At 45.2% G+C, this 23,335-nt stretch overlaps 1 protein-coding gene across 1 annotated transcript in view; it reads right to left on the reverse strand.

Moving 5' to 3' along the window:
* Positions 1-21,791, reverse strand: part of bmp6 (bone morphogenetic protein 6) — a 39,157-nt gene extending 17,366 nt beyond the window's left edge. The window contains exon 1 of the mRNA XM_035619017.2: positions 20,821-21,791. Coding sequence (XP_035474910.1) covers positions 20,821-21,229 — 409 coding nt within the window. The 5' untranslated portion in view covers positions 21,230-21,791. The remainder of the gene's footprint in view (positions 1-20,820) is intronic.
* Between the last annotated feature and the right edge of the window lie 1,544 nt (positions 21,792-23,335).

The raw sequence follows: 23,335 nt of genomic DNA on the forward strand, positions 1-23,335 counted from the left end.
TTCTTGGCTTCCTGTTTCCTTAAATAAACCCCTGTTATCATCAGTCCACAGCATAAGCCATTGATTTTTTTTCTGTGGCAGCGAACTCAGAGACGTTGTGCGACCACTTCTGACGGAGTGAAATGACAAAAACCAACAACAGTGTTCCCCTCTATGCTTCTAAGTGCAATATGCACCATAATGATAATGTGGAATTGGTTTCTGTCTCGGCCACAGGTTTTGCTCCCACGGCAGAGGGCCTGCAGTGTCGACAGACACACAGAGCAGCGAAAGGGAAATCAACAAAGTACTGAATGTAAGTCCCATACAGAAATATTCATGCAGACATGCACCGACCGATCAGCCAATAATTATCATTGAACATATATTTTTTAAATATTTATGGGTCATTCAAATTCTTTTGTATTTTGTAATCTGGAAAACTTTCCCAGATGAACATAGTGGCCAAATTTCTAACTACTCTGGTCCCGCTTGCAGCAACAAATAGGATTAGCCTGCTAAATTTGCATTCTGCTTGTCTGCTAGGCTGTCGAATCGACTTCCTGGCCTGATATCGTTTCAGTCCGCCCCTTGCAGGGGGCGTTGATGATCAAGACTTGATAAATGACAGCAGCATCTCCACTACAGATGTCCTGGCGCCTTCCTGCTACATTAACACATCACATGACTTCAAATAAGCTTGTGTCCAGCGGTTTGACACATTCAAGAAGGCAGATGTCTGAGATACTCAAAAAAGTAAAGGAGTGTTCTATGAAGCCAATATTTATTAGGTATTCATTAGGTATTTCGTTTTATTTTTGAAAATTTATTTGGATTTGGATACTTTTGCTGCCTAAACCTGAGGCGACTAGAATTTAGTTTTTTTTACGTGGGCCAGGCTTGTTAAAAAAAAACTCTAGTAATTTTATGATGTGGGGACCAGCCCAAAATGGACCAATGACACATTTTATTCCCTGAGTCATAGCCAAAGAGAAAATTGTGTTGATGTGGGAACACTGGAACCAATCAGACGCTCCCAAAAGTGCCAGCCCCACCTTGTACCCACACCTAAGAAAGGTCAAAGCTGCCCTTATCCCGGGACATTTCCAAGTTGCATAAACGCGGCTGAACCAATGTAACAAAGGAGGCCGAGAAGGCAGGGAGGGAAAGACATGACACTCCTGGCTTCATCGCACTACTGAGGAAAAAACTCTAAGAGTGTGTGTGTGCTGGGGCTCGGTCAAAACAGCTTATGATAATTGAAGGGATTTAAGCTCTCAGCCAGGTCTGCCTCTCTGTTCTTCAAACACTTTCCACTGGAGCAAAGGAAACCACCTATAGCGAAAAGAGATGTTATTCCCATCAGCATCGATGTGACTTCTATCAGAGGCGACAGTGACCATTTCATCATCTTACTCCACAAGCCGCCCACACACACACACACACACACACACACACACACACACGACACACATAGATGTCGCAGTAACTGTGTGTGTGTGTGTGTGTGATACTGGGTCTGCTCTTGCGTTGAAGGGTAGATCGATCAGCGAGGCTTCTGTGAGTCTGTGTGTGGAGGCCTGCAGCAGAGGTCATGGGACTCTAAATGACTTTACAACGCTCCCTTCAACACCCCCGAGCTCAAAGACCAACAGCTTTAAATTACATATTCCCTATATGGGAATGTACTGACTCTTTTTGGCACAATAAAGTCAGGAGGAGTTCCACATGCATCAAGTGTGTATTACATTTACTGCTTTGTATGTTGAGTGGATGGATTTCCCTTTGCTCACAACTATGAGGCTGACATGAAAGTTTTTTTCCCCCAATAGGCCCATTAGTGCAATATTATATAAATGCAGTCTTTTTTTTCTCTCTTTTTTCTTTGTGCAGCCAGGACTGTCCCTTCTACAAACACACCCACAATCTGGGAGTTGTCCAGTGTGGCCACAGTCATACAGTAACCAGTTGCAGTGAAGTAGCGAGGGTGTTAACAGCCTACAATTCAACTGGGCAACTTCTTATACTTTGCATTTCCTGGTAAAAAAAAAAATCCTCAAACAATCGCACTAGAGCAATGAAAAAGAGATTCTGGGTACGGAGAAAACATTGATTCCCCTCACATCCAAACAAAATCTCAAGGCACTCGTAAGGTCGTTTTAACAACTCACCAGCCTGTTCAAGTAAATCTCATTCATTTTTTTTTTATCTCGGACAAAAGCGTCGTTTTGTAAAATATCTAGCTCATTCTATGAAATATGATGATAGCCACAGTCTGAAAACTCTGGTATCTTACACTTTATCACTGCAGCCCACTGCGACGTGGCCTGAGAGCCACACTGTTCTGGGCTAAGAAGCATTCCATCTGCATCCTCAGCTGCCCATACCATCCCACTGGTGAAGCCTGGTGGTGGTGGTGGTGTTTTTCAGTGGCAGGGTTGAAAGAATACCGAGCGGAGTAAAGTACAGATAAATCCTCAATGAAAACCTGGTCTAGAGCGCGCACGGCCCCAGTCTGGACAGAGGATTCATTTTCCAATTGGTCAACGGAAAAGACAAGACAGTGGTGGACTCTGAATGTCCTTTAGTGGCCCAGTCAGAGGCGTGATGTGAACCCAAACCTGAAAACGGCTTGTCCCCATCCAACCCGAGAGGACAGTGAAGAAGTGGCTAGAAATTCCCAGATCCAAGTGAGCGAGGTTTGTTGCGTCACACCCAAGAGGACTCGAGGCTGTAATTTCTGCCGAAAGGTGCTTCAACTGAGCAAATACTGAGTAAAGGGTCTGAGTACTGCAGTCAATGAGTCCATTTCAAGGGAAGAGATCTGAATGCTTCGTGGATCACTGTATATTTGGATGATTTCTGGGGGGAAATTCTTTCAAAGATGGATGGGAAGTGATTACGCTACTGCAAACAGTGCGTAATGGAAAAAGTGAACGTGAGTGTTTATGTGTAATAAATGTGTGAATACTAATCTGTAGGTGTTAGTTATGATTTTGATTTGTTAAAACACTTTTTTTATTTCATAAACAGTATACACAAAACCATTAAAAATGATGCAGTAAATGTTAATTTTAACTTTCCACTTTCTCTTGTCAGTCCCTTAAATAGACAGAGAGGGATAGAGAGAGGGGGGGGGGGCAGACAAAATGAACCAGAAAAACCAAACAAAACTGGGGAATTTCTCTGATGATTCACCTAAACACTGGGTGATTCAATCTGCTATGAGAAACAGAAAGACATTAGAGAGAGGAAGAGGAAGAGAGCATGAGAGGAGAGGAGTCAACATGAAAGTGCTGATACAGGCAGGGAAAGACTGAGAGCATGAATGAAAGTTGATAGAGAGAAACAAAGACAAGAAAGAAAGCTGGAGAGAAATTCAGAGAAAGTGAGAGGCGAGGGGGAAACGGAGGAGAAAGAAAGGATAGAAGAAATGAATTGAGGAATGCTTTCTGAGGGTTTTTTTTTTATCAACGACTGATTCATAAAACTGGATAAGCTGCATGGAACGGGAATACAGTAATCCACAAGCATCATTTAAATGTCAATTTGAATAAAGTTTATATCAGTTAAAATGACAACGGAGAGGATGATAACAAGGGGGGAGAGTGAACAAGATGATAGGAGCAGATGAGGAAAAACAGAGAGCAAGATAAAGAGACCGAAGGGACGAAAATGGAGGTGGAGAGGGAAAAGACAAGTCTGCGATGCAACGCTGGTGACAGAGACAGAGCGAGGGAGATTTATACTTTCATAGGAGCTTTTCTCTTGTTTCCACCTGCACGACATCTGTCCCTGCAGCGACCCACACACAATCTTTAACATGGTCAGATAGTCCTTACATCTACAGTCTACGTGGTCATGAGTATAGACGGCATGTCCTGCTTTATTATATTGTTTCGTGAAAATATGACTGGGGGGGAGGCAGGATATGACGATAATGATGACGATAATGATGTTGCGGAAAAAGCATTTTTCATTTGTACTCGTCAACACGCCCACTTGCTAGCTGTGACTTTTCTGCAGATTATGCTGTTGAATTCTCACGTGGGCTCAAGCGGACATTTTACGGGCATTTTTGCCATTAACGGAGACGCATGCCCCTTTAAGAGGCAAAGGGAAAGGACCGAGGTGCTGAAAGAAAGACGAGCGAGTGAAACGTTGAGCCAGAAGGCTGCGTGAGCAGAGGCTGCATGAGAGCACCGACAGGAAGGCAAGACAGACCAAGAGACAAAAGTGAGTCTGACAGTGACTGACAATCCCAATCTCTGGATTAACCATCAAAAAACGCAAATGGATAAAACAATTTGTGAAGACGCAATGGCAAAACTTTGGAGGTACGACGGAAAAGCAGAAATGAGGATGGAGCAAAGTGGGACAAAAAGCTAAAAGTAGAAAGAAGGAAGGAAGGACAGAAGGAAGGAAGACAGACAAATTCAAATCTTGGATGCGAGGCAAAAAAAGCAGGAGAGGCCTGGCGGTGGTTGACTGGCTGGCTTGTATGTGGTCTGTGGTTAGCGGTCAGTGCTTTAGCTCACACTCCTGATGTCGTCCAACCAATCCCTCGGAGAGACAGCTGGCGAACGGCCGTCGAGCATCAAATCCCTCCTTCTTTCTTGCACACGCACCACGACCGCAGAGCAAAACAACCTCCTCGCCCTGCCAAAATACTTTTTCACCCCTCCATCAACACTGCGTTGTTCAAATTAACTTAAAGGAGTCATTATGGATAGATTGAAAATAACCCCAAAAATAATGCCATCAGATATCTGTCCGTTTTAAAGTGTTACTGAAGGGGCTAGATTATTGTATAAATGTATCCGATTGATAAAAAGTGTGTTACGATGGTAGACTCTCCTCTAGTATCCCATGGTGCCATGTAGATTACAGAGAACGGAGATCCTGTGTCCCAGATCACAGAATCTAAAGGGCGCTCTCATCAGTCCCGCCAGCATCGCGATCGCGACGGCTAATGCAAATTCAACGCTGTATTGAAGGAGACGTGAAACTAGAGATTGAGACCATAAACTCCTCAGGAGAATGCTTACTGACGTTATAAATCATGGGAGAAGTGGAGTCATTTTCTCATATAGAATGTCTATAACTTCCTGCAGCTCGTGATTTTCCTCTGTCATCATTCCGGAGGCACCACTCGTGTTTTACATCATTACAATTATTAGTCTTTCATTTATTTTTAGCCTTGTCATTATTAATTGCTGTTATTGCTGATTTTGTTGCTATTTTCACTACAAAAAACAGTTTGCGCTTAAATGCAACAGTAGCACAACTGTCCCTGGTACGTCTCCCCCTCTCCCTCTTTTCTCTCTCCCTAAATATTCTCCGGTGAGTTAAGATTTGCAAAGATGGTTACATAAATAGAATGCACACAAAAAATTGAATTGAAGAGAAAGTCACCGGTTTGCGTGCAACGGCAAAATCTGCACATGGCAACTACAGCATATGGTTAAAGTCCGGGAGAGCTCGTGCGGCCGTGCTGAATAAAAGCTCTAATGTTAAATGCAGGTTTGCGACAGGAGGTGAACCCTGATCCGCTGCATGAAAGTCAGACATGCTTACATACCCACCCGCCACCGTGATCTCCACAGCCCTATTTTTCCAGAAGCCACATCCTCATCAATCTCTTTACCTCCCTGCTCTATCTCATAACGCACACAGCCCAGGGTTGGCTCTGCCTCTTCCCCTCCATCCGAACAGGAAAGAGTGGATGTTGACATTTGGTTTGTGAGATGGGTTAAACGCTCGTGCTCTGGTTTACCGTCACTGCGGGCATTCTTCTTTCTTTCTTTTCCCCTTCTCAGTGTCTCCTGGAAGAAATTGGATGATTGTTGTACTACTGAAGAAAGCAGCCACTGACCCTGTTGAACTACCATGGGAACGAGACGCCAGTGTAGCTGAAAAAACAAGAGTTTGGGTTGTTCTCTGCTGTACAGCAAACATTCCTGCACCTTCTCAATGACCACTCTGTGTGAGGGTTTTATGCACAAAGCACGCCAACAATTGAATTCCTCTGACCCTCGTAAAAAAAGAAAAGAATCTCTGCTTTCTAATTAAATCTGTAATTTACTATTTCCTCTGACCCACAATGCATCACAGTGAAGGAGACGCAACGAGAGGCAGACCAAATCAAAGTGAACGAGAAGAAAGGGAAGACAGTTTCACAAACACCTCTCAATTTCATTTCTGCACACCAAGAAGCTGTCATCATTGTTTAAGTCTTTGCAGATGGCTAAACCAATAAAATAAATGTTCTGGATGTCCAAGGCATGAGAAGAATTTGTGTTTGTGTAATTACAGTCACAATCTGTCTGGTTTTTCTCTCAGACTTGATGGTTTCTGAGGAAAGGTCAGATACGTCCGTGTCTTCCATTTATTGTTAATTCCACTACAGTCCCATCTAATTAAGGGTTTGGCCTGACAGACCGACTTGCTTTGGAAACTCTTGCAGTTGATACAATTATATTCATTCTCCGACTGTCACAAATCTTCATTATGTATCATCAACAGTCTTTTGTAAAAGGCTCGAGCCAGATTCTATGTACAGATACGAGTACAGCTGTTGAGTTTTGCAAAGCAGATGGACACTGGTATTCACACACACACACACACACACACACACACACACACACACACACACACGCGTACACACAGTGGTGTCCGCTGCCTGATGTGTTGCCACCATGCTCTGCTGCAACCAGGGGCTGTTCCCGTCTTCTGTGTAGTGATTCGGTTCTTTGTAGTAAGGCAGCTGGCAGAGCCGCTCCTGGGGTCGAGGTACAGACGAAGGGGCTTGTAGTCTACTGGGAGTCAACATTAGCAACGTGTGTGTGTGTGTGTGTGTGTGTGTGTCTTTGGAGACTCATCCAGTGCTCTGATCTCCTCCTCTGACCCAGCATCAAAGCCGACACACTGAGCACCACAGGACCAGCCAAGGGCCACTGGCAAGAGTGACACTTTATGTCCGATGCATGTAAGCACTTACGCACACACACACAAACACACACACACACACACACACACACACACACACACACACACACACACACACACACACACACACACACACACACACACACACACACACACACACACACACACACACACACACACACACAGCTCTTCTACACATGTGTGGACTCTTCACACACACGCTGACATATGCACAAGTACAGATGTAAGAGTGAAAGCGAAGTATTAAACGACGCACTTGCATTACAGGATCTCCCACACGTCACATTTCCACACGCACTTTGTGATGCAAACACACTGTGAGACCTCAGTGATGTGAGCATCAGTTCACAGCGAGGTGCCGCGGCAGTGAGACCCATAAGCAAACAGAAGAACAGAAGCCCACCCGCTCCACTACGTGTGAATCCAACAGAAACCAGTAAAGCCGGGAAAATAACCAAAGACCTGTGTTTGAAAAGAGAACAGTATTTACGTTACAGAGACGATCTACGACAATTTCAGATAATAATCAAATGTCTGTTTGCGAAAAAGACAGTGACTTAATGTGCAGACGCTTCATGGAATTTTTTAACTGTACAGTTCAAAACAGAAGGTTGAGGTGTATCTCTCCTCTGGTGCACGCGGAGGGAGAGGTTTAATGTTTCCAACAGGTTTGTTTGGATGGAAATAAGAAGAGCTTGGTAGTGAGCATGAAGAGCCACATAGTAACAATAAAAACATCATCAGCCTCATCAGATCACATCACCTCTAGCAGAGATGTCGCATTACTTGTGCGGAAATTCATGACTTACATCAATCCAGTTTAAAATAAGTACTCATAGATGTGTTATGAAGTCATAAATCATAGTCGCATTTAAGTTTGTAATTTGAATGTGCTGAGACCTGTACAAAACTGAAACTGTACAATATATTGCCAAATTGTATTGTATATAATTGTAAATTATATTGAATAATATGTTGAGAGTTACAGATATACCAAATTGCATCGCTGACCTTAAAACTCTCATCACTGCAGAATGACCATTTGCCTACAATGCACTGGAAGTTTTACAATCAGTATTCAAATCAATTTAAAATGAATATAATAATTAGTGGTGTCAGACTAAGGGACTGCTCCAGCACTGATTCAGAACCACCAGAACCGCAGGGCTTCCTCAGAGGCCACAGTTCAGGCTGTATTTTCTCCTCTAGCACACAGACACACATTAATCAATGGCCTGGATATCCAGCCTGCTCTTCTTCCGTTACCTCCCACAGGTTACGATACATAATGATCTCACTGGACAAGCATCCCAAGGACCAAAGGCCCCATTTGAACCATATAATCACTTTTTTTTTCTTCTACTACAGCTGTCATCCTCCATATAATGCTTGAAAACCCATTTGGCCTTTTTTTTTCTGAATACCCTTCCAAAACCATGACCCATAATGTCAGACGCACTGTCCCAGACACACGCACATACTCACACACATCCAAAGAGGTACAGGGTATTCGGCTTTTGTTTCCACCACCCTGAGCTCTATCACCACCGAGCTGCATTCCATACAAGATGATAAAATGAGGTCTGGATACACATCTATCTTTTGTCATTCCGAGATTTTCAGCAATGTGCGTGGGTTCCTATGTGTGTGTGCATTTCTAACCTTGAGCACAGGCGGATAATTTGCCGTAATTGCACCAGTGCTGGGGCTTTGCTAACAGATAGATAACCAGGGAATGGCTCTTGTACTGTGCAGTATCAGTATTTGCCATCGACGAACTGACAGCTGAGTGGTAGCAGTCATCAGCTCGCTGTTGAGTCTGCAGTTGGCCGCCAGGTAGTTGGATATGTCATACCTGTGTGTCAAGAGGAGATTTTATTCTATGTCTCAAAGCAAGGCTCTGTTTTTTTTTCGGGTTTTTTTCGGGATTATGATGTGGACCAACTAGCTAAGCTCCAGGGGACATTTAAACATCAAGGGTATGTGAATGTTATTGTTATTGTTATTCCCCTTTTCTCTGCTTGTTGTTTTCCACTATGTCACATAAAGTATGGAAACATTACATATTATATGATTAGGGAAGGTAACGTGGAGTATGAGTTAAGGATCTGAGTTAAAGTTCAGGGGACCATTGTATTAGTATTTCACAAGAGAGTGACGACTGAGTGCTTCCTAATCGTTGGGTAGCAAATAATTTTTAGCTTTTGTCCGCTCATGATGCTCATTTAGTTCCTTCTTCGACGTGCTGTTCCCTTTGGGGGCAGGTTTGGCAGAAAAACTGCAAGCCGTTTCATTTAGACGTGAACAACAAAATAAACACAACCAAACACTGGAGTCATAAACCAAACCAGTGACACCAAACACTTGCTCTGTAACGTATGTGACTAACATCAACGATCCTAAACCGAGAATCATTAATCTTACAATACACACTGCACATTGTTAAGAGGTGGTCAGATTGTCGGGGTTTTGCTGTCCAGCGGTTGCCATGTGGCACAGGGGGAAAAACTTTTGGACGGCCTGCAGATGTCGAGGTCTTTGACTCTCTGGTAACAAAGTAGAATATTTAAACTGTTGCTCAATGAAATCATCCAAATGTAGCAGATGTTGGGGGATGTTGGGCTGTTGATGAATGAGTTTACCAAGGTTGTCAGGAACATTAATTGTCATCACGGCGAACAAGAAAAACCAAGCTTAACACTAGCTCCGTTTATACTTGCACTCTTCAACAAACTAACTTTCTAAGAGGAAAGACTTTTGCAGGAAGCAAATTACAAGTCAGAAGCAGTTGCGAACTTACTGGGGGTGACGTTGGCGTCACATGACCGCGGTGTAGTTCATTTGTCGCATTACATTAGCTTTATACCTCTTGTGACAGCATTTAGTCTTCTAAAATCAAAAAAAAAAGTGCTGTTAATTTGGGAAGATGTTGCGGGAACCAGGGTGATGCTAACCTCCGGCCTGGCCTTCAGAAACACATCCCCGCGGCAGGCTTTAGCAGTCTGTGGTTAATGTCTGCGTTTGGGCAGCAGGTGTGCATGTGAGTGTGTGTATACGTGTTAGTCTGGGATCGGCTGGTCTGGTCCCAGATTGAGAGGAGGAAGCCAGTGTCAGGGCCAGGAGATGGATCTCTCCTGAGGGATCCGATAAATAAGGAAAAAATATCTTTGAAAAAGGGGAAACGCAGCTGTGGCCAAAGAAGAAGTCAAAATATTGGTGGCTTTGCATTCCACAGCCGCAAGGTAGGCCAGCTCCCTCTGCACGGCTGTTTGAGACTCTAGTTTCCCTCTCTCTCGCAATTCACATCTTCCTTCTCTGCATCTCTGCGCATCTTTTATTTCCTCCCTATCACCACCTCGCTGTCAGCCTTCCTTACCCCCCTCACTCATTCTCATAAGTAGACAGTTGAGCCTCAGCGGGATTCCCTTTGGAAAGTCTATGGTGACCACAATGCATTTCACCGGCTTTGAGCTGGAGCATATGATCCAGTCTAGCCCGGCTTCAATCTTCCCCCTGGGCTGAAATATATGTTAGACCTACTGCTAGTTTTACACACACAGGCACAGCTCCAAAAATAGCGGCGGTAACCAGATCCAGGCATATTTGAAAACAGGTGGGCCTTGAGGAAAATCCAAAGAAAAATAATCAATGTTCTTAATAATACATCTGTCCACGAAGGCAACACAATATTGGTGGGAGGAAAGTGTGGAGAAATTTGGCTTTTCTTCATGTTGTGTTTTGGCTGAAGACAAGAAGCACTCTTCCAAATGATGCTTTTTTCAGTTCCCAAAACAATGTTTCCTAAACCAGACACACAGCCTGGTAGGTTGACCGCCAGCCTCAGGCAATGGGCAACAAACGCTGGTAGCAGGTTCACCAGAAAAAGCAGGAACATACAGAGGAAGCTGATACACTAGGGAAACTGGGGCTGGAGTCAGTCAGGAGGGCAATTCAGAGGCAGGGACAAAGAGAGGGCAACTCAGAAACAGACGAGACCTCAGCGGAGACCCCCGACTCGTGAGTAGACGAGCCGTCGGCCAATTCACCAGAACCGTACTTCCTTCTAGGGCTCCAACTCCTGGAGGCCTAGGAGTCCCAAGGAGAGCGGACTGCTCAAGGTCTTCAATACAGCGTTATGTTCGGATTCCACATCCTGATTCCTGAAATGCAATTGTGTGGTTTTGTGAGATAAGATATTCTGGAACACTGTCTGGCCAATTGGTCATTTTTGGACTTTGGCACTAAAGCAGCAGATAACAAGGAAAAGTTATCAAAGAGGAACACTGTTCTCATTGATCTCACAACCCTGATTTAATAAATTCTGTATCATTCTGTTCACTAGATTAATGTCAGAGTTACATTCCTCTCAGAGTGTACACAATACCAGCTGGGCTTAGACAGCAGCTAATCTCAGATAGTTTATACAGCACGCAGCACAGTGTGTGTATAAGAACAGCTCTGAGCACACCAACCGCCATGCAATATTCATAACAAAGACACACTGAAAAATAGGGGGCTTCCTGTCGGAAATGGATTCATACTGGACTTTTAAACACTAACACAGTCAGATAAGGTATCCAGGAGACCGGCTGCGTGGAGGTGTGGAAAGTGTCTGTACAGGAGGAAGGAGTGGGCAGAGTTTCCCCTGCACATCCTTCGTGATAAGATCCTTTTATCCAGAACACCTCACGTCACTGGGAGTGGATACATTTTTGTTTTGGGTGGTCTCATTGGCAGTCAAACTCTCAAACTTCTGTTCATATTAGTGCAATGTTGTACCCACTGAGATATGAGTCTTGCCCTTTAGTCTCAGTGCTCAGTGCTCTCTCCTCCTTGTACTTTATTTCAGCACCCTATTTTTCTTTCTCCAACAATGCGTCTGCGGCCCCATCTATATATTATTATCCAAATTATGATCTTTTAAATTAGGAAGAACGGGAGGACATGTGAAAGGAGATGAAACTACATTCGATTGCTAAATTATTGAATATGTTTTATGACTGTAAAGTAGGATACAAATCAGTCTCTAATAGAAAAACACAGCGTGTACAGTACATACATGTGCCTGCTTCTCTTCCTCCTTCTCCTCGTGTTACTTTTCCCATCTCTCCTTCTCCCTGCCTGCCTCCGTCCCTCCCGTCTCTGACTGTTTTCCTCTGAGTATCATGTTTGGAAAGTCAGCCTGAGGGTCAGCCTAGGGCTTGTAAATTTGTCAGCGGCAGCGCGGCTGAAAGGGAGGCTACTTGCTCCGCAGGGTCAGGCGCATCAGTGCTCACACAGGGCCTTTTTTTCTCACTGTGGACCTCACTGGTTGTTTCAGGCACGTCCTCTTTGGTGAGACGACCGGCCTGGGACCATTTGAGGGGCCGAGGGTTGCAGCTCTCTCTGTGACATCCAGATGGAGACTTCTTGTATACCGAGGTGGGAGTCCTTGCTCTCGGACAAGTATATTTCGAACATGCGCCAAATATCAGTGCAGACACGCAGCAGCCAAGTCTCCTGTCTGTATTTGTGAAATTGTAAAGACTGCATGAGTGAGTGACCACATTCATTTCCCGACCCTTGACCCTGACCTGAAAGGAAAACTCCACCCTAACAAACTTGTCATTATTAAATAAACAGCAATTTACTGACAGTGGATGGGAGACTGAGATTATGAACTAAGGCTGTGTCCGCATTGCTACGTTTTAGTTATAAAAAGCATCACTGCCGCTACGTCCGTGCCTGCTTTGGCACGATGGACATTCGAACCAGAAGCACACGCGAAAACCTGATTCTCTCCAGCTTCCTCCAAACACTGATAACTCAGAGACACTGATAAAGGACTTGATGAAAATGTAACTCAGCCTCCCACATCACACCACAAACCATATCTCTCTACACCATGTTCACAACCATGGGTCCAGTGCTAACAAATCACCCGACCCATCATCTCCAAAGTGGAACATTTCAAACACAGGGAACTCAGAGGCACTAAATATGGACTTGTTTGCTTTTACCTCCTTCTGTCCTGAATAGGTCCACTTAATCTTGGACAGGCAAAAGGAGCAAGCTGTTGCAAGGGAGGCAGGACTGTAGTGGGAGGACTGGGGTGTCGGGTGTGACTGTGTGGCAAAACCCCTGTATATGATTATTATATCCGCCACACAGAAAACAAAATCTGAACGATAAGCAGAATTTAAAAAGGCATTAATATTGATAAAATTCTATCAATACATATCCCGATTGTCTACTCTCATTAACGTACCCACAAAACAAACCAGCACATGGACAAAAATATACACAACTCAAAGCCAGTGCATATCAGGACATATTTTACCAATAACCCTTATTCACGGCTCAAGGCGGAACATGTCATAGTCAGTTTGATGGATCAAGATTTCTGCTGAGTGACGGTCATGGTGGGGTCAGAATTTGGCATCAACAGCATGAATCCACGGTCCCTCAAGCATCCTCTGGTTGTGCCTTTTTCCTTTTTTCCTTTCTTCCTCCGCTCACTCTCTTCTTCTTTTTATCTACTGGAGATAAATCCCAGCAGGCTTCCCAGTGGCATCACAAAAGAATGTGACGGCAGGAATGTTTGACGTGACATTTACGCCTTTTCCTGTCAGCCACGGTCATCTCCATTACCAGAGCGAGCCCCTGCGACAGAGCAGTGACTGAGTCATTACGATAATGAATGGAGTTCACTGGGCACACAAGGACATGCCGAGTCCGAGTTCAGCGGTTCATGGGTTCACAACCTCTTTTAACACCAGGGCAGGCCGTAAATTCCACAGAGCAGTGTTTACAAAAAGGTTTGCCTCCTGTACTGCGCAGCCTGACATTCGATGTATCATCGTGAAAACCTCTCAGGAGGCTGCAGTCTTTGACCAAACTCGCTGTTACCAGTGTAACCATGTTCAAATCAAGCAGGGCTCTAGTCATGAGGACTGTAACTCTAAGGTGCTGAATTAAATTGCGTAATAAAATATGACTGTTCGGATTTGAAAATGTAGAGTGAATTGCAAACCTACGAATCATTCCCACTGCCTTCTGGATACAGAAGAGGAGATGTGATTTACAGCTGTTTCACATTAACATAACTTCTTCATGTTGATTCATTGTGAATTAACGCCAACTAAAACATCCACATGCCCGTACTGCCTTAGTGTGTGTGTGTGCGTGTGTGTGTGTGTGTGTGTGTGTGTGTGCACCTCTGTTCCCTTCTTAAATATAACCTTCTTCCTATCGCCCGAAACTTGGTGGCGGCGGTGGTTCAGGATACCGAACCCAGAGTGCCCCTGATGCCTGTGCCATCAGTAAGCGTGAGTGTGTGAATGGGTGAATGTGGCGTGTGGTGTAAAGTGTGTTGAGACTATAAACACTGGGATTTAAGTGCAAATTGGTGTATTTACCAATTAAATAAATTACTGAAGTTGCTAGCACTAATGAATGAAGTTGGTTCCACTTAAAGTTAACAAGTTCAGACGATTGTAAACTTAAATTTGAACAAACAATTCATTTGTGTGTTACCAATTAAAGGATTTTTTTTAAGTTCATTAGCACATTTTCCTTTTGACACCTGACAGAAACACAAAATCACATATTAAAAAGCGAGAAACACAACCAGCTTCACACGTTAACGAATACTGTCTCTGTCTCCTCTGTGTGGCCTCCTCAAAGACGCTCAACACAAGACAGAGGCCGACAGAGCACAAAGACACACACTCAGAACTTCAGTCTCGTAATTGAAAAGGCAAGAATACAACTGCAAGTTTGCATATGTCTTTCTAATCACTACAACAAGAATACAGTGACATGGCCTGACCACCTACGATGATATAATAACATTTAAGCAGCAACTTGAGCATGAACTGATATTTTGTGCCACTCCTTTTTTTATTTCTGTCTTATTTTCTCTCGGGGGGATGGAAAAGCTTTTAAACTGCATTTGGGGCACCAGACTTTACAGGGAAAATCATACAATAATCAGCATGTTTGTAACTGGGCCTTTGGCCTCATGAGCTGTGTACATGAACTCCTGAAGGAGATCAACACACCAGCCTCACATCAGCTGCTTCTTGTTGCACATACTGAAGCATGTGGTCAACGGCTCCGAGGTTTTTGTCAGGCTGATGTTGGAAATTGAGTAAATGCAGCGAAATGACAGAGCAATAATCTGTGGCGTGGCAAAACAGACAAAGAAAGCGCAAAGACAGAAAGAGGAGAAGAAAGAAACAGATGTATGAGAGAGAGAGAGAGAGTGAATCTCTGCCCCACAGCAGAGCCAACAGAGCGTGTCCCCCCCATGTCTGTACCCAGAGGTGATAAATGGGAGTATAGCCGATCCTAATCAGATGTTCCGCCAGGGTTATCATCCACTGCCCATCACCTCCCCTATCGCCCTATCGCCACACTCATCCATCCTAAGCCACTATCATTCCCAACTGGAATGAAGACAGTGGGTTGGAGAACGAATGAAGGCAGAGAGAGGGAGTGAGAGAGAGAGATAAAAAAAACAAAAACACGTCAAGAAAATGTAATCGCTGTACTTCGCCCCAATCGGAGTTGCCATCTCGTCAAGTCAGACAGTTATGGCGTGAGAGGCTGAGATATGATCGGAGTGGATGGGCTGGTGGGCAGAGGAATGATATCATGTGCGCGTAGTGCGGCGTTAGAGCAGGGTGTGGGACGGAGGTATCTGACGTGTAAATGGAATAATCTCACCTAAGGGTCGGACAAGTGTGCGTACCAATCTATATACGCCCACATTGAAATGTTTGTTGCGTCAACTGCGCGATTTATTGAGAGCACAGTTCAGCTCGAGGGGCCTGCACACACACTCCCGCACATCGCGAGGCCTGCAGCAAGAACTCAGCTGGACAATAGAGACGTCCTGCAACACCTCGTCTTTTATGACTGACATACAGCCGGACTGGAAAAGACATAATCTTGTTAACCAGATATGTTTTCCCCATCAGCCCTGTTTGTTTCTTGAGGCAGCTGCATGTTTTGCCAGGGAGCTTGACAACCAATACAATCCAAACATGAGAAAAAGGAAGCACTTTAAAACACTGTAACTCAATAAGCAGCATTATTTGTATATCTTGGGCCATTGTCGAACACCGTTGCGAGTTCGAGTGAACTTTGTAGCGGCGGTGAATGATCCGATCCCGTAAACAGCTGAAAACAGACGCAGGCGTTTGTAGTTTGTTAACGTTTCTTTTCTCACCATTGCAAGTTTCCAAGTTTCTGTCTTGGGAAAAAAAGATCCTTTATGCAGCTTCAGCATATCTAGAATTCCTCGCTTAACTCCTGGTCAATGCTGTTTACGGTACACTTGAAGCTGAGGTGTAGTGACGGGTGGTCCTTCTGTTCTGGTCTCTGAGGCTTTACAGGAAATATTTCAAGATGGATTTTGTGATTTTTTTTTTCTTCTTTTCCCTAAATTGATGCAGGAACTCCCTTCTCCCTTAAACAATTGACTCTTTTATTGAGTACAACTAATTATTTGATCATACTAGGGCTTTGGGACGTGTTTCCCTGGAAAGGCAGGGGCTTATCTGGGGCTTAGGCGCTGAGAAATGCAACCAGGCATCATAAGACAAGGGAAAACACATTTAAAGGGCACTTCGATTCAGAATGAGCCCAGGGCTGTCTGAACCCAGCTAATCTCCGGAAAACCCACTTCTTAAAGCTTTCTGGCTTGTTTGCCTTTTAAGTGTGGGAGGTATGGTCAGTAGTGACTTGACTGTTGAGAAGAGAGGGCTCGTGACAGCTCAGCCGTAGCCACGCAAACGGTTGTGCAGAGACGGAAGGGAAAATGGAAAATGAGGTACACAACAACATAAGATAATTTTATAATATCTGAGCGCGAGTGGGAATGTGTGACTCAACTTTCCAGACACTGGAACGACCTTAAAATTTGCCTGATATGACGAATGTTCACAGCTATCTGACGCCAAACGTTCCAGGTGTAAATGCAAACCAAGGGGCTTTTTTAACAAGGTCAAATATCCTCCGAAAACTCCTGTCCCCCTGAGAGTGACGCTGAACTTACAATGACATTTGCCGCCATTCTCCCGTTTAAGTGCAAAATGTTTCTGAATCCTGAACCCAGAAACCACTGAATGCCTGTGAGGACAAGGAAAACTGTTGTCTCGCTATTAGTCCTTCCAAAAAAGGTCAAAGCCACAGTTAACTGAATCTGAACTGCAAAACTGAAAACGCTTTTAGCCATTCGCAAACAGCTTCGGGTGCATTTACACCACCTCTTGGATTCGGAGTTGTGCCAGCCTTGATTTTAACAGTAGCCAAGGAAAACAAAGGCAAATGCAATCAGGTTTCTGACACATCCAATGGCGGCTAAGTGTGAACATGAAACGTATTCAATAAAACTCATCTGGATTTAATCCAACAATGTCTAAATAAGTCTTTGAGGAAAAATTACTCTTCCCCACAAGTTAGGTGTGCGGGGACTAGCCCACCTGTTGGTCATGAATGGGGTTTTTTTAAGGAGAAAAGTAAAACAAGAATGACTGAGGGTTATTGTGCGACCTTTCCTCCGGTGAAACCGACGTTTTCGACTGCGCTCTGAGCCAAGCCGAGCTCAGAGAACACCCACCCCCCTCCGCTGCTCAACGCCTGTCAATCTGCCGGCCAACGGAACAGCTACGACGAGGCAAACTCATCACGGCTAAACGCAGATGACACAGGAACAACATTTGGAGATCCTGTTCTGTGAACCGTGAAACCGGAGCCATTTTCTGTGCATTCTCCACTCACCAAAAAGCCCACAAGCTAACAGCTCTGCCACAAAAGCCAAACCTGATCGGAATGGCAAAGTTTCTGCTTTTGGCTATTACAGTCCTCTCGGTGGCTTCGGATATTTGTAGAGCAATATGTCTCTGCTCGTGAATTTAGTGAGCAGTGACGTCTCGTATTTGCTTTCCACTGGGACGCTCCTTACCAATATTGGTCAGCGTCTCCCCACTTACTCCCTCTCACTCCGCAATATATATTACCTTGTGAGATTTATGGAAAGTTTTTCAAAAGTGAGTAAAAAAAAGAGTAGGCCGTCTTTTTTTCTACCTGGAGTTCTAGTTAAATATGAAGGGAAAGAATATGCATTTATACGTAAAAGTTCAGGAATAACCGTTTCCTTTAATGAAGCTGTTTAATGTACGATTGCATGTACTTTGTGTTTGAGCCACGAGCAAAACAGAGTCTGCTGAAACCTAAATACAAGTGGGAACAAGCCCTAAACTCTAGTTAACATCAATTGTTGCCATTACCCGAGTGCACCACTGTGCATCGGGCCATGTTCAGATCGGCGGCGTGTCACACGCAGCGTGAGTCACACACAGTGTCACTTCACCAGACCTCAGTGGAAAGGGGCAGCAGGAAGTCCGCTGGGCAGCGATGACCGTTGCTATTCTAGGAATGAAGATGAAAAAGGAGCTGGAAAGTATGCTTCTGCTCCGACTTCCTTCTTTTTCCAACGGATGATTCGTAACAAGTGATGAGAGCAACGGAGAACAGATGACTGAACAAGAGGTCTACATGAATCATGCAGACGGGGTGGGGTGGGGTGGGGGGGGGGGGGGGGGGGCGAAGAGGCACACAGTTTGAAGAGAGCACACTTGAGACTGGATGTAACGCAGGGGCTCTTAAATCTACCCACGTCCCAGGAGACCACCCTGAGAAAATGAGCTCTCTATCTGTGCTACTGCTGCAGCTGGCTGTGAAAGACATCAGGTCAGGCCAGTGCTTAAATCACTGTCACCGTTTTATTTGCTACGGGTCAATTTTTAAAAGTTTGAGATGCTTACGTCCTTGTGCAGGGAGGATCCGCTAATGTAAACAGGTGGAACCAGTGTTAAATCGGATCATCGGTGTAACAAGAGCGGTCTTCTTCTTCTTCGCTTTGATTTAATTCAACAAACACAGATTATGCAGGGAAGGTGCCTCCTCCTGAATAAATCTGCTCTGGGCTCTGTCGGTTAATCCAGGCCCATGTTTTTCCAATGATTTCAGTCAGATTGTTTGGCTTTGTTGCTTGTCTTCCTCTCATTTATCTTGATTCTGATTTGTAATTTCACTTTGGCCACACATGATATCCAGATTTTTCGGGGCCGTTTCTTTTTTTAAACAAGAGAGACCACCCAGAAGTGTTTCAGGCATCTCCCTACTATATAGCATCCTGAGTTCCTCCACACAAACTACTCCGATCGCGCAAGAGACACATTCAAATCTAATTGCGCGGCGATGACACACGGTAGTCGCACAAGGCCTTATTTGCAAAGCAGATGGAAAGCCTTGGCCTGTCCAACATTAATTACAATCACATTCGGGGAGGAAGCCGTCCCTCCTGCAGGGAGGCGGTTAGGACTCTGTGTACAGCTGGAAGAGATGGCAACCTAATCCCCCCGGTCGCCACAAGAAATCTGAGGGAATCGTCAAAAGATGCACAGGACGTGATTAATCAAAGTGGAGAGCCAGATGTGCAACATCACAGGGGCATAAACCCAGACTGACACAGCACGGGGAACACCGGAACACCGGAACCACAGACACACAAACACCACGCCATCGCCATCGCACTCCCCCAGGAGAATCCAACAGAGGGTATATGATATTTGAGACCAAGACAACATCCACCTTCTGTCTGAAATATCTGGTTTTCATCACAACATGTCGCAACACCTACACTCAGAGGACCGATGAGTAGAGAAAAGCATGGGTTTTTTTTTAACGTGGTCACTCTGACCTGATTCTCCTCGTCATGTGTGGTGCTGAGTTACTACAATGGTTTATAAAGGTGAGGAGTAAAATATGCAAAGGACTTCCTGTTTTCAAGAGCGGCTGAAGGTCTGAAGAAACGCGAGAGCTCGTCCCTTCAGCGGTGATACATTCCTGACAATGCCCCTTAGTTCCCAGGAAGAATGACAATCAATCTGGATTTAAGCCTCCTTGTCCTGCAGCGTCTGACTCTGTTTATCTCCAGGCGCTCTGTTTAGAGTCTCCCAGTAAACACAGGGGGCCGCTAATGGAAGGAAGGGCTGTTGGCTTTCAAGTTTCAAACTCGTTAAAGTGTCGCTCCTCATCGCCACTGCGGCTAATTAAAGACGACTCTCCTCGGGTCAAGACAAACAATGCGACGCAACTTTACGCACAGGAACCCGCAACTTGACGCGCCGGAGGTCAGCGGCAGGAATGGCGTTTTATACACAAATACCAGCGGTGGTGGTTGATGGTTTGCTTTTCCCACACAAAAAGGCATAAATCAGGGAGTACATGGCGCAGCAAAAAAAGTGACCACAGAATTTCGGTCCTATACAGTCAGTGAGCCGATGTGGGCCAATGCCCGGAGAGGGGACGTGTGACAATAAAATAACTCCCAAACAATACAAACCAAATCGGTTTTTTTTAAACGGAGATGGTGGAGTTATTTGGCCTCTGTGTGGCGCACACGATGAGTTACTTCGTGGTCCAACGCGACACGTGCGTAATTGTTAGACCTGTGGTGAGCCGGTGTCCTGTGACGTGTGCGGCAGCTATGAGCTCCAGGTGCGGCGAGCGCAGGTCCAAAGGGAAAGAACGATTTCATTTTCAGATAAGCACAAGGCCCAGCTCATGCGTCTTTTCTCTTCTTTTTTTTAAAAAAAGAAATCATATCCCCATTATGTTGACAGCCTCTTTTAAATAAAAACAATCTTCCTGTCAGGCAAAGTTACGCCGAGTTTCCACTTGTTCCCAACACCTGTTCACGTGTCTGCACAGCCTCGATCGCCTACTGGGATTTTCCGCTTGATTCGTTGTTCTGACATCATGAAACTGGACGCGCGTTGACGCACAGTCGTGTTGTGAAATCATTCCAAGTGCACTTACCTAAATTTACGAAGCTCATCACCATATCCGCATCGTTCAGAAAGGCAGTTTCTTGATATGTCGCCAGAGGAGGGCTCTGGGTTGTCGGCGTGGACTGGTACCGCTCCAGCATGCCTTCCACTTGGCTCTTCTCCTCGCTCGATATGGTGTTGTACAAGTCCAACATGAACAGCGGAGCGGAGTTGTACTTTCCGTGCGACAGATGCGGTCTCGGTCTGTGGGGCAGCCCGAGGATGGACAGGATCTCCTTCTGCATCTCCCGCTTCTCGTGCGTCCGCAGCCGCCGGTGGATGAAGCCCGGGTGCACCTCGTAGTTTCCATCCAGTGAATAGTTACTCCCCGCCACCGGGAACATGCAGTAATATGTGCTCCACCACAATCCGACCAAGGCAAGCCAGCAGCCGGTCATCGTGTTGTCCCGCTGCGCTCTCCGGAGTCCCGAGTGTGTCTGGTCTGTGCGCCGCAGTCGACTGTCCGAATGCGAAGTGAGCGTATGGTAACCAAAGTCCGCTCAAGCGTCGTTATCTGTCGCAGCCACAAATCAAAAGCGAAAAAGGAGTTGTGTGTCAAGCCATTTGAAATACTCCCCAAAGCAAAATGCGCCCAACAGGGTCGGCGCCGCTCTCATTTCTGATTCCCTCTGCGCGCAGTGGTGCTTCGGGATGAAGTGCACCATGTGAAACTATGTGGAGAGCGCTCGGTGGGAAAGTCGCTCAAAAGACACCGTGCGACACGAAGTTCAGCAGTAAGAGAGTAACGACTCCCCTGAAACGAGCCATTTTACGCACGGAGATCAATCTGCTCTCCAATTCGATATGACTTTTCCAAATGTGCAATTGAACATTAAAAAAAACGCCTTCCGACACTTGAACGGGTCGCCCACTCCGACAGGCTGTGAGTGACGGACTGAACAGGAGGCAGCAGGTTGCAGTCCATATGCCTGTGCGCGCTTCAGTGTGTTAGCGCTTCTACGTGTGTGTGTGCATGTGTGCGCGCACCGCCCACTCCGCGCGTCTTTAACCAGAGGTGGAGCTCTTTTGGCTACACGGGGCAACTTTAACATCATATTTCCCGTCTATTTTAACAAGCACGTTAGTTCAAAGAATATATCAAATCCATATTACAACTTGTGCGATTATGCCTCCAGCTGAGCCTGGTTTTTCCTATTTTTGGCAAAGCCTCTATGTTATTAATACTATCATTGGTGTATGTCAGTATATTCCCTAAAGTTTTTGGTTAGATTCATGTTTAATACAGGCTTCACGTGTAGATTACCTGACTTCTTTTTTACTCCACGAAAAACTTGGACTAACGTGCAATTGACAAATCTGCGTTTAGTGACGCCGAGTTCACACGTCTTTCCACGTCCAGGGTCGAGGTGTGCGTCTCTCCTCCTGCGCCGAAGCAGAGTGAACGTCCAGTCGAGGCACGACCCCTGACGATGGAGTGGGAAACAGCAAGTGTAGTGACAGAGTCCGTGGAGGAAAGTCAAGGCACCGAACACACTGGAAGTAATCTGATTACCCGTTGAACTAAACAATCAAAAGGTTAAAGACAAGTACATGGTGAGGCTGCACCAAAATCTCAGGAGTAAAATGCCTCATGTGAACATATTCTATAGAGTCCCAGATATATGTGAACCCATAATGGTATTCTTTCTTCTTTTCTTTTTTATCCTTATTTCCCTTTCTCCTTCCTCTTCCTCCCATGATTCTTTTCACCCTAACGTGTGTTATGTCTTCACGGCCCCTTTACAATGTGATGGTGCTGACGATAAGGGCCCAAGGTGTGTGTGCATATCTCCCTGCGTCTGTGCTTCTGCTGCCAGAGCCGATCGTGTCTGTATGTGACGAGTGAGAACCAGCATCAAAGCTACACACACACACACACACACACACACACACACACACACACACACACACACACACACACACACACACACACACACACTCACACACACTCACACACACACACACAGCAGAGGGGCTTTGTGATTAGACTTCATGCTCATATACCATCAATTAGATGGCAGATTATCACTATTGGTCTGTGCAAAAGTTAAGGAATAGCCCATGTTTTTGTATGTTCCAGCTATTTGGAGAAAGAAAAAAAAGAGGCGTTTAAACTCTTTAACATGTCCTTAACATTTTTGCCTGACATTGAGCAACTGTTTGTGTATCCCTGGACGCAGAGCAGGTGATACGTGAGTGTGTGTGTGTGTGTGTGTGTGTGTGTGCAATGGAACCAAAGGGAGGGGGAGGAAACATTAAACAGAGGTTCTGTGTCCTGTCATCAAACTGTCTAGACAGGACACCTCCTAGACCTAATGAGATCTTTGTCCGTCTGTATCTATCTCTTTTACTCACTCACTCACTCACACACATACACACACACACACACACACACACACACACACACACACACACACACACACACACACACGGTATACTCACTACATCTTGGTTTTAGTTCTTCCTGCGAGGCATTTTTCTTAAAGTGCTTTAAAAGGTCACAG

Source organism: Scophthalmus maximus, chromosome 21 (genome assembly GCF_022379125.1).
Source record: "Scophthalmus maximus strain ysfricsl-2021 chromosome 21, ASM2237912v1, whole genome shotgun sequence".
Lineage (NCBI taxonomy): Eukaryota > Metazoa > Chordata > Actinopteri > Pleuronectiformes > Scophthalmidae > Scophthalmus > Scophthalmus maximus.